A 12,752-nucleotide genomic window follows, 5' to 3' on the forward strand; every position below is an offset into this window, starting at 1 on the left:
ATGTGTACATCATTTTTCCATATGATTTCTAATGACTTAAATCCATAGCAGATGCTCTTTGACAACTACAGCTGTGTTTCCCTCGGAGCTGTCAATCATTCTGGGAAGTGTGTGTGTGTGTGTGTGTGTGTGTGTGTGTGTGTGTGTGTGTGTGTGTGTGTGTGTGTATGTGTGAAGATGAAACTGACAGTTTTCTGTGCATGTAATACAGTTAGTAAGGGCTGTTTGTGTGCACACATTTCCTATACTACCTGATCTCCACTGACAGCTCGTATGTTTTATCCTTTCCACAGCGAGCCACGGCAGAGCAGACATTCACGATGCTGTTTAAAAGGCTTTTGAAGGTCTCCCCCTCTCACATCGCTCCTGACATTAACATTTCTCCATCATTAGCCGCACATCATAGTGAGAGGCCCTGTGCGTGTGTGTGTGTGTGTGTGGGGGTTTTCTGTATGCGTATCAAAACTCAGCTTTGGAAAGTGTCACTTTGTAATGGATGAAAGCGGGAAAGAGGCTTAAAGAGAGATTGTTAACAAAAACAGGGAGACAAAGATGAGAAAAATATACAAATGCACATGAACAGGGAGGGACACAAAAACAGAAACAGAAGGGCTGGGAGCGAAGCTGCAACAGAGCAGCAACACCTTTTACCAACAGGTTTTGTCATCGTCCTTACGTAACTAAACGTTTTGAGAAGCTGCCAAACAAGGTTCATAAATAAATTCCTTATCATCAAATATCATCATATATTAAGCATGTTGTATGCACTTTTGAAAGTCACTACAGTAGCTGCATTACAAAGGTATGCAAAGGTGAAATCCCTGATGGTACCGAGTAGTTTTTGACCACTAGTAACACTATAGAGCAAATTGTGGGTCCACATTTTTGTAGGTATCTTGGACTCCCACAGTCTCGCCAATGGTTTCGTGCTATTTTCCTGGTCAACAGTTGGAGGTGGATTATTGGGTTATAGCGGAATTCATTCGAACATAATTTTTTTTTTTTTTAAGTGACAGCTGTTGAATGTAAACAATAGCAATTGTCACGCGAACTTTACCATATTTTTATTTATTTATATTTTTATTTATATATTTTTTTATTTATTTTTTTATTTATATATATATATATATATTGTTTTATTTATATATATATATTTTTATTTAAATATATTTTTATTCATATATATATTTTATTTATTATTTTATATATATATATATATATATATAAAATAATAAATAAAATATTATTATATGATTTCAACTTGCGTATATGCATTTAAAAGAAATAATTTTAAAGTTGTTATAACTTAAGATTAGTTTTTTTGTCTGCAGGCTGTTCAGCAGAAAGTATTAAAGTATTGAAGTATCTTAGTGTGTAACGTTTTGGCTACACTCCCCGCATAACGTATCAGGCGCGATCGTAGAGCGGATGTGTTGCTTAACGTATCTTTTAACAGTCTACACCTGCAGCGCCACGCGGCGTAGGGTTGTATGAGTCACAGCGAGACAGACAGCTTTTGCCTTGTATACGTATGTGTACGTGTGTTTGTATATGTATATAAACTTGAAACAAAAAGTAAGGAAATTTGTGTTTGGTGGATTATTTCTCTGTGGTAACAATGCTTTTTGGCAATAAATCTTATACCGTTGGAAAGCCTGTTTAGTTCCCTTTCAAATGGTGCCCCATTTGTAAGGAACATGCATTTGTGAGATGAGCAGCAGCACTGAGGGCTAGATTTACTAACACTAGCGCAGTTTGCGCTGCGTCCGTTTATGCGAGTTCGGTAATAGCGCACGCTATGCTTCCACATTTTGCGTAGTATTTATCAACCCTGACACCCGTCAGGCAATCAGCGTCTTTCTCCGCCCACTATACCGTAAATTGCGCTGTAGCAAAGCGGTACTGGTGCTATGATATGGCTGAGTGCAGACTGCGATATTCCCACTGCTGATGCTATGACTGTTTGAAATGATCCTGATGTCAATATTTGTAATGTAGCGAGGAGTTTAACAACTGGTGGAATGGGATGTGAACGCTGAGTGGGAGATTCAATTTCATCTTTGATTTCTTCCAGTAACTCTAATATTGCATGTCTGCTTGATCTGTAACGCTTAAATGATGTTGTGTTCACTGACGGAAAGTGTGATTCTTCTGTTAAAAATATTTTCAGCCTCGCCTATGTCTTCGTCTTGCTCAAATTGCTGTTGCCATTTCACCAGCGGCATAAAGGTCTACGAGGAAACTTCCGATTGCGGCTGCTTTTAAGAGGCGGAGAATTTCCCCCGCAGAATAGAGGCGCCTTACTGACAGTCTTTGTAAATACCACGGAATATATAATTAGGTGCACTTGCTTATCCTCCCACCTTTTGGGTGGAACTCCCACTTTCCCCACGACCCTCCCACGAACGCATATTGAAAGCGCAACTTGTCTCTTCTCGCTCATGTGGCAGACAATCTGCGATTTTACCCAAGTGCGCCCTGTTTGTAAATAGCCCGCATCGGTTACGTCCGTCTTTGCGACCAATAAGCGCCTGGAAACAGGCGCAAACGGCTTGATAAATCTAGCCCTGAGTATGTGTGTTGCACCCCATGAAAAATTTGCCAAATCTTCTCTGCCAATGCCAAACAGCTTATTCTGCCATTGACTCCTTTGGTGTTTGGTGGATTGGATGATTGAAGTTTGAAGAAACAAGACATATTGGCAATTTAACAATTTATTAATTGCAAACAGGAGCCTCAGTAGCGTGTGGAAGAACCATACTAAGCCACAACAGCCTGGCACCTCCTCCTCATGCTGGTCACCAGCCTGGTCACACACTGCTGGGGGATGGCATCCCATTCTTCAACCAGCATTTGTCGCAAGTCAGCCAACGTGGTCGTGTTGGTCACTCTGGCACGAACAGCACGTAAAGCTGATCCCCAAGTGTTAATGGGGTATGGGGGGGGACTGCTGGCGGGCATTCCATCCTCTCCACTCCCACATTCTGGAGGTAGTCTCTGATAACCCCGCCCTGGTGAAGGCATTTCATCTTGGAGGATAGAGTTCGGTCCCAGACTGTGGAGATATGGGATTGCCACTGGTTGCAGAATCTCATCTCCACAGTCTGGGACCGAACTCTATCCTCCAAGATGACAACGCTCGCCCCCACAGGGCGGGGTTTATCAGAGACTACCTCCAGAATGTGGGAGTGGAGAGGATGGAATGGCCTGCCAGCAGTCCTGACCTCAACCCCATTGAACACTTGATCAGCTTGGGCATTTGGCAAATTTTTCATGCGCGCAACCCACATACTCAGCGCTGCTGCTCATCCCACAAATGCATGTTCCTTACAAATGGGGCACCATTTGAAAGGGAACTAAACAGGCTTTCCAACGGTATAAGATTTATTGCCAAAAAGCATAGTTACCACAGAGAAATAATCTACCAAACACAAATTTCCTTATTTTTTGTTTTAAGTTTATATCTGTATGTGTGTATATGTATGTGTATATGTCTGTATGTGTATGTCGTAGGATTGCATGAGTCACAGCGAGACGGAGAGCTTTGGCATTGCTGTCAGATGAATGTAGTGGAGTCAAAAGTACAATATTTCTATCTGAAATGTAGTGGAGTAGAAGTAGAAGTAAAGTACAAGTACCTCAACATTTGGACTGAAGGACAGTACTGTGTGTGTGTGTGTGTGTGTGTGTGTGTGTGTGTGTGTGTGAAAATTTGTATGGTCGCACTTGTATGTTTTGGTTTGTTTTTCTATATTGTCATGTTATGTTGATGCTTATACTGTATTCTTAATTCAGTTAATGCCTTGTTCTAATGTTTTTGCTGTTTTAATGTTAAGCACTTTGGGTTTACATGTAATGAAAGGTGCTATACAAATTAAAATGCCACTGCCATTGCCATGGGAGACAGGCTGAAGGCTGGACACCGCTAAAACAATCGCAATGTAAAGCTGATCACCAGGGTTTACCGAGTGGCATTTTATCTAAGTTACAAATGATTTAGATTTCTGTTTGCTTTAACGACACTATAAGTACTATTTGAAACCAATAATATTAGCTCCATTTAAGCCCATATAAAATTTCAGCATTTGTGTTTTGAGTAAAATCTCTAGGGCCGCTTCTCTCTCCTCTACAGCAGCAGTGCTCCCCACTTCACCTGAAGAAGAAGGTCCAAACACTCCAAAGTGTTCCAAGAGAACTCCAAAGAAACTGACTGGATTGAAAGAACAGGGAAACTCAGCACGGCAGGCCTGCTGATCACGAAGAACACAACACACACACACCTGAATATACAAAATACACACTCCGCGCTGCAGAGACTCACTTCTGAGGTAAAAACATGTACACAAACGCACACCCACACCTTCGAGAACAGCAGTGTTTTTCAAACACACATCCCCCCTGCACACACAGCTCCTTTCTCACACACACGCAGTACAACTGTTCGTTTATGTTGTGCAGCTTCAGCTTTCACAGATAAATTCATGTTTTTGCACGCACACATACAAATATTAGATGCGCACGCACGCACGCACGCACGCACGCACGCACGCACGCACGCACGCACGCACGCTCGCACGCAGGCAGGCGCGCACACACACACACACACACACACACACACACACACACACACACACACACACACACACACACACCCACCCACCCCAATCTGGTACTTATCAAATCTTTGAGCTATAAAGCCCTCCACCTGCTCCCTCATTCCATTTCAGTCTGGCCTAAGGCCGTGAGTTCTGTTTTTTGTTGGCAAAACGTCTGTTGCTATAGCAGCTCAATTTAGAAATCTGAGGAAATGATTACATTTGATTAGTTTTACAGCATGAAGGTCTTCATCCTATCCTATTACTATTTGTGGTGTATGAAAGACTCTCCTCAACTGAGTCTATACTTTGTTGAAAGTTGCAAAGCTGTTGCATGCGTGGATGATGTTTAATTCATTTTCAAAAAGTTGATCTTTAGATGGTTACTACGGCATCGCCTTAGGGAGAATTCCCCCCCAATTTGAGTCTACGTTTGTGAGTGGACCAGACATCTGTGCAGAAATGTGGGATTTTTATTTTTTATTTTTACAGGCAGTATAAATAAGAAAGCAGAAAGAAAACACCAGCCAAAGCTGTTCGCCTAACTGCCTGCAACTCATGGTCAATCATGTCCTTTCTTTGCTGCATTTGATACTATGTTCATGATAAACCTTCTAATAATAAAAAAATATATTTCCATCAACCGTTTTTACAGCTTCTCTCTTCTGATTCACCAATTCTTTTCAATCAAGCATATTTCTTTTTGTGATATACATTTTTTTCACAACTATTTTCAGGTTAAATAACATCTGGAATTAAAGTAAAACGTGCAGGAAAAACATCTGGATGAATGCGTGAGGCAGAGGCTCATATTTCAAGGACATCGTGGTGTGCCCCAAATTCTTAAACATGGAGGGAAGAAACTAACTACTACATACTTCCTGATGGAGTCTGAGTGGAGGTTTTGGCCATAGGCATTAGATTTAAAAGTAATCTGACTTGGCGAATTTCTTCTCATACATTAGAAGACAATCGAACAATACGGGACGAATAAAGACAAAACCAGACATCATGTGTGCTATAGTGCAAACAAGATGCAGCTGAAACAAACTACACAAAAAAAATAGACGTTAACACTAACAAGGCACTGTATCCGTGTCACATTCTCATTAGGGGCCCCCCCTAAAGGTCTGATCCTAGTATCGCCCCTGGTCTACATGTTGATTGTATTGGTGATTTTAGCATCAAACTGGGAGACAAATGTATCAACAGGAAAGCTGGTCTCCACAGTGCAACCTGATTTGAACATCATCACTGTGCATTGTATATTTGTAAAGTACCAAAAACTGTTAATAGAGAGAGCAAAAACTGTGTGGGTTAGGAAGAGACCTCAAGAGGCTGATGAAAATAAATTCACTCAAAAACAAACATGATGGCAAACGAAGGTACAGGTAATTTGGGTACAAAAATAAAGATTTATCGATAACAGCCAGGGGGCGGAAAAACTATTTTTTGGTGTATTATAAGAAGAAAATACTGAGGGAATGCAACTGAAAAGAAACTAAGACAACAGAGAGGAAGATGCTGGTGTCTGATAGCCTCTATTATTTCTGCCCGTTATTCAGAATGATTGAATTGAAATGAAAATAATTAAATTTTGGTCACAATTTCAGCTCCTAGTGATCACGAAAATAATGCAACGGAGAAAAACTATTATTTTTTCACATTACGTTTTGTAAGTAAACTCTGATTTTGTCTTGTGTTCTGAATGACATGCGCACTGTCACCCCTTCCGAAGGCTAAACTTATCAGCCAACATTTGAATATATTTTTTAATATAATTTATTTGAAAGGGGTATTCAAAAACTTCAACGGCAAAAGTATTAAGGGAAATTTCACAGTTTAAGGTGTCTTCACAAATGCAAGATCTTTCCAAAGGTCAATGAGTAGTCATGTAAAATAATTGTGATTATTGAATTGCCACTGTAACATGGATATTAAACCCAGAAAATATTTGTTCACTGAACTCTTCTGGTTAAAAGTTTGAAGTCTGCTGCACCGCTAACCACACGCACAACAGTGACATCACGGTGTACTAACTACAACCTAAGAACACCTCCACATGACTGCAGCAAGGTCAGGAAATGAAATATTTGGTGTTAAATTACTCAGATAAACCTGTTAGACTTGGAACAGTAAGTGGAAGGCAAAGGCGTCAGTGTTTGCTGGTCTTGTCAGCTGTGTGCGGTGCTCCTGCTTTAAAATGTTGTCAGTGAGCAACAAAGCCAGGGCTGCTTTCTGTGAGTGATGGCCGACTTCCTGGAGATGGAGAAAACCAATAATTCACACAAACCTGCAGTGTAAATGGGCTTTCAGAAAGCTTTCCGGGACACAGTGACACAAACTGCCTAGGCCTTTGATAGACACTGGCACTTCCACATGATCCTACACGGTCACTCTCTCTCACTAACACACACACACACACACACACACACACACACACACACACACACACACACACACACACACACACACACACACACACACACACACACACACACACACACACACACAGTCTCACACTTGCAGCCCCTGCACATCAGCGTTCAGTCCAGTTTCTAGCCGTGAAAGCACAGCGTCTTTGAAGGTGGGGATGTCAGGCCACATTTTTTTGCTGCGACAGCGTCAAATCCAAGCAGCCAGAGAATCGGGGTCAGAACCAAATTATCTCCCAAAGGTTGGAGGGGAACAGAGGAGAACAGGATAAAAAAAAGGGAGGAGAGGGGTGAGGAGGAGGAGAGAGGGAGGGTTGTTCTCCTAGCAAGTAGACAGGTAAGTGAGCCACGGGACCTGGAGCGCTGACTGTTCCCTGGAGATGAAGAGTGAGGTTGTGTGTGTGTGTGTGTGTGTGTGTGTGTGTGTGTGTGTGTGTGTGTGTGTGTGTGTGTGTGTGTGTGTGTGTGTGTGTGTGTGTGTGTGTCAGCAAGAGGAGGAGTGGTAAAGGCTGGTGCTGGCAGAGAAATGGTCATGGGTGTCGGAGCCATTATATGACTTTTTTTTGTGATCAATTATTTTTTTATTTGTGACCGTGTGACCGGTAATAGCAGATGGTGCACAGAACAGATAAACACAAATTGAACAAGATCAAAAAAAAAAAACTCTCCCACCCCCCACCCTCTGTGGTCTCGAGGAAAACAAAACAAACAAACAGAAATCACACCTTGCCCAATCACTCTCCTCTACTTCTTGTGGGGTTGAGGTCATTAAGTCTGATATTTGTGCTGCTGCGCTTTCCGATAGGCTGATAGTTGATGACTTGAATTTGTTATCAACCAGAGCCAGTGCTGAGCTATACTTTTCTTGGTTGCAGTTGAGTCGGCTAGCCAAATTTTCTCCCAAGCAGGTGTAAATTAGAGTCGTCTTTATATGACTTTTTAAAATGATAAGTTTAGACCCCCGCCCCATCTTTCCACTCAGGATGCTGTGTCAGTGCTTCATTATCAAATCCATTCCGCTTGCTTATTGAAAGAATGCCCAAATCAACAAAAACTCCATTCCACGTTTTCACTGCTACATGGCACACAGGCGGATTTTCACATATCACATTCACACATACACACGAGTGCGCCGCAGGCGCTAACGTAGCCGTCATTCATTGATGCACAGATTCCAGGTCGCTGAGTTGAGGGCCGTAACCAGAACTATAACGATGGGAGCATCCACGCCGCTGAACGATAACGTTCTGTAAACGGTGGCGTCAAGCACGCACTGCATGCTCCAGCTGATAACAATACCTAACTTATTAATACAGCAGATGTTGCGACATAAGATTACAGGAATGCCTGTAGGAATATCCTACATGTTTGGAAATTTGCATACAATTTATGAAGCAAAAAAATATATAAGGTTAATGTTCCTGGGGCCGTGCCGCCAACACTGCTGCCTTTGTGGTGCACAGAGCTCCATGCTACGTTTACACGTGGCCGGCTATTTTCATAAACGGACATTTCAACCTCTCCGTTTTCAAAAATAACATCGTGCACAGCTGTCAGTTTTCAGAAAAGTGTTCGTTTACATGTACCCGTGTATATATGCCGTCAATGCCGTCAAGAGCACGCCAAACCTGTAGGTGGCAGTGTAACGAGAAGCTCAAGCCCACGTTAGCCAATCACAATCGTAATTGTAATAATAAGCTATAGTTTGGTCAACACACAGTTGGTTTATGGATTCTGAAAGCTGAAGATCTAATGTTTTCAAAACAGTACAGCATTCATATCTTCTATAAATAGACGATTATGAAGAAGAGATTTTTCTTAACTGAACTCTCAGGCTCCTGGTCTTTTAGCACAATATAATGTATGTAGCAATCAAGTGCATCATTAAGACCCCTTTTATAAGACTCATTTTAAACGAGTAAGCTGGAAACATTAATAAATCTGCTTCTGATCGAATCGGAAAAGATGTTTTTCAACCAACTCCTGCAGCTAACATTAGCTAGCTAGCTAGCTACAGCTATTTAAATCTGCTAATAACATCAACCGTTGATTACTAGAAGTGATGAATCTGCTTGTGTCTACCTCTGTCTGAAATCAAGGACTAATTGTTTCAACTAATATTTTTTTTTGTTGCATATTTTGTCCATAATTACGTATCAGCAGGAGGTGAAACATTGCTCTTCGTGTACCCTCACTCTACTGATGAGGTTAAGTCCCAGAGAAAGGCCCAAACAGTCAGTCCCACTAACAGCTCACCTTGTTCCCTATGGCTTTCTTGGGTGGGAAGTTGAAGGTGTCCACCTGTGGAAACTGGGTCCTGAGGTGGTTGTGGAGCTCCCTGAACTCGGTGTAACGCCTGTACACATTCCATTCGTTGTCCAGGATACGGATGTAGACCTGAGGACAGGTAAGACACATCATCATCATCATCATCATCATCATCATCATCACAATCATCATCATCCCAATCCTCAAAATCATCGTCATCACAATCATCATCATCATCACAATCATCATCATCACCACAATCATCATCATCATCATCATCACCACAATCATCATCATCACGATCATCATCATCACACTCACGATCATCATCATCATCACAATGATCATCATCACAATCATCATCATCACCACAATCATCATCATCACGATCATCACAATCATCATCATCACAATCATCATCATACTCCTCACAATCATCATCATACTCATCACAATCATGATCATCATCACAATCATCAAAATCATCATCACAATCATCATCACAATCATCAAAATCATCATCACAATCATCATCATACTCCTCACAATCATCACCATACTCATCACAATCATGATCATCATCACAATCATCAAAATCATCATCACAATCATCAAAATCATCATCACAATCATCATCATACTCCTCACAATCATCATCATCATCACAATCATCAAAATCATCATCACAATCATCATCATACTCATCATCATCATCACAATCATCATCAATGCATTCATGAGCAGCAGAGGTGGAAAGTAACTACTTACAATTACGTTACTGTAATTGTAAGTAGTTTTTTTTGTACTTTTACTTTTTAAAGTAGTTTTTAAAATCTGTAATTTTACTTTTACTTTTAAGTATGTTTTGTTTGAAGTATTGTACTGTGATAAATTTGAAATCCCATTCGTTACTGAGTAAAACAAAAAAAGGAAGTAAAAAAGGTCTCGAACATTGTTTTGCGCCATTGCTTTGGCAAAGTATCTGTCAACAAACTAAAATCGCAAAAGACTGTGATTCAATTAAACTGAAACAAACTATGAGTTTTTAAATATTCTAAAAGATAAAGAAGAAAGAAAATCAATAGCACACTGTTCTCTAATAGCCTTTTTTCTTTTTCTTTTTTTGCAGTTGACACGTTTGTCACTATAAGCTCTTACCGGGCCTTACAATGAATGAATGAGATGGGTGAAAGAATGACTTCCTCTCAGCCTTGTAAATGTGTATTTTCACTTACACACTGCAACACATAACAGAGAAAAAGGTCTGTTTATAGGCGTGACGGTGGTGCCACCATTTCCATGCACCATTAGCTGCTTTATTCAGACTCGCGAAAGATAGAGGGAGCAGAGAGAGGAGGAGAGATGAGCCTATTACCAGAAAGAGAGGAAGAAAAAGAGCAAGAGATGTGTTCCATTTTCACAGTAGAAAACAGGAAATACACAGAGACAAAAGAGAAGCAGAAAGGCTTTTCAGAATTCAATTTAAAAAATGCACCAAAAAATACAGACTTTACTGAGGTACATGAAAGTAGAAATTGATTTAAAAATCGACCAAATGTACCCACACAAAGCCAAGAACATCTGTGCCATATTGTTGAAATGCATGTTTTCTTCCTCCTGCTCTGTCATCATCAGCAAGAAGTTACACACATAAAGTCCAGAAACAAGAATGGATTTGATGCCGCCTTTAAGAGGTCTTTTTCTAGCAAAATGATCGTCAACACCAAACTCTGAGCAGAAAGACTCAACTATACATCGATAGTCATCTTTAACATAACTTTTCATTTCTTAAAACGCTAACTTACAATCTGTAGGCTTACAGTCAGAAGAAGTTGACCAAGCGAGCAGCCATGCAGTTTTTTAGCACTCACACACACACACACACACACATTCCCACAGCCAACCGATGCATAGTGGACTGCTGAGCTGCTCCACGGAGGTGAGAAAGTACGCAGGGTTTGAACTTCTCTCTCAAGCTACTAACGAGTGCAACACTATGAAAGCCTTTAAACAAGTATCACATCTGTACAGAACTTTGACCCATTTAGGTCATGTTGAGATAATTCACTGGATAAGTGCAAACTCTGACCCACTAGTGGCGCTACAGGAAAAAGTCTATGTCTTATATTTGATCTAGAGCTGGGCGACATGGAGAAAATCAGACATCACGATGGTTTGGACCAAATACCTCAATGTCAATATTGCGACAATATTGTAGGGTTGACTGCTTTAACAAAATATATATTTTTTCAAATTAGATTTCAGATAAATAAGTATCAAAAGTGTGAATATAATGACTACGTGGTTAAAGGCAAATACTGTGATAGAACAGCTGGAACAGTCTGGTAAGTTCAGACAGTTACATCACTTTACTGTTACTGCAGCCTTTAAAACCAGGAAAAGTCAACAGTCTTGCCATATAACCATTCACGATATCCAAAATCTAAGACGATATCTAGTCTCTTATCACGATATCGATAAAACGTTGATATATTGCTCAGCCCTAAGAGGATCCTTAGGATTCATCCTCTCTGGACCATGAATGTCTATATAAAATTTCATAGCAATCCATCAAACAGTGGACGAGAAATTTCAGTCCTCCTACCACCTAATGATAGACCAACACCGTCATCCATAGATCCACGGCGCTAGCGTGGCTAATAAAAGAGGTAACTATTCTACATATCATGATTATTATGAAACGCATGAGGCATTTGGGTCTGCGACATTATTTGGCTCTAAGGCACCCTTCTTAAAAGACATTCAATGCCATGTAAGGCCCTTTTCAGAGGTGCACACAACAAACTGTCAGAGCTTCAGTACAAGAACTGTTACCACATTTTGTGTTATGTCAACCTTAAACACATTGTGACAGCCACTGGAACAAGTGGATAATGACAATTATTTTTGTTTTGTTTTTTTGCAGGCGACTGTTCTTTTTTTCTTGATCTTTTGTCAGCATGCATGCTACTGTGCAGTCTAGGTTACATGGCAAACATGAAGAAATGTGACATTTTTGGACAGCCATTAAGAGGAGACTGACAGCTGAGGCTTTGTTATTAGCTGTCCTAAATGTCTCGCTGACAGACGCGTCTAGACACCGCTAATATAAAAAGATATGTGAAAAATGACACTTCACAGAATAGATGGATAGAATGATCTAAAAGCATGTACCATCATTTAAATGGACATCTGAGTATGTGGGAGGTGAGAATGAAGGTTGCTTCTTTGTGTCTTTATCAATTAACACTTACTTTTTCGACAGTATAATCACAGAATAGTAGAATAACTACTTTACTTTTTATAAAGTGGTATAAATAGATATATCCTGAATGAAAACTACTACAACCAAAAGTACAAACATATATTCAAATCAAACATTTTTTTTTAGTATGTGTATTTCCTTTTAAAAACTCTGTAAACTGTCTTTGAGTGTTGCAAAAAGCACTATATG

At 40.4% G+C, this 12,752-nt stretch overlaps 1 protein-coding gene across 2 annotated transcripts in view; it reads right to left on the minus strand.

Moving 5' to 3' along the window:
* Positions 1 to 12,752, minus strand: part of snx29 (sorting nexin 29) — a 185,047-nt gene that overhangs the window by 28,694 nt on the left and 143,601 nt on the right. For both annotated transcript variants that reach the window (XM_039788209.1, XM_039788208.1), the window contains exon 20: positions 9,287 to 9,427. In XM_039788209.1, the coding sequence (XP_039644143.1) occupies positions 9,287 to 9,427 (141 nt within the window). The remainder of the gene's footprint in view (positions 1 to 9,286; positions 9,428 to 12,752) is intronic.

Source organism: Perca fluviatilis, chromosome 21 (assembly GCF_010015445.1).
Source record: "Perca fluviatilis chromosome 21, GENO_Pfluv_1.0, whole genome shotgun sequence".
In the NCBI taxonomy this organism is placed as follows: domain Eukaryota; kingdom Metazoa; phylum Chordata; class Actinopteri; order Perciformes; family Percidae; genus Perca; species Perca fluviatilis.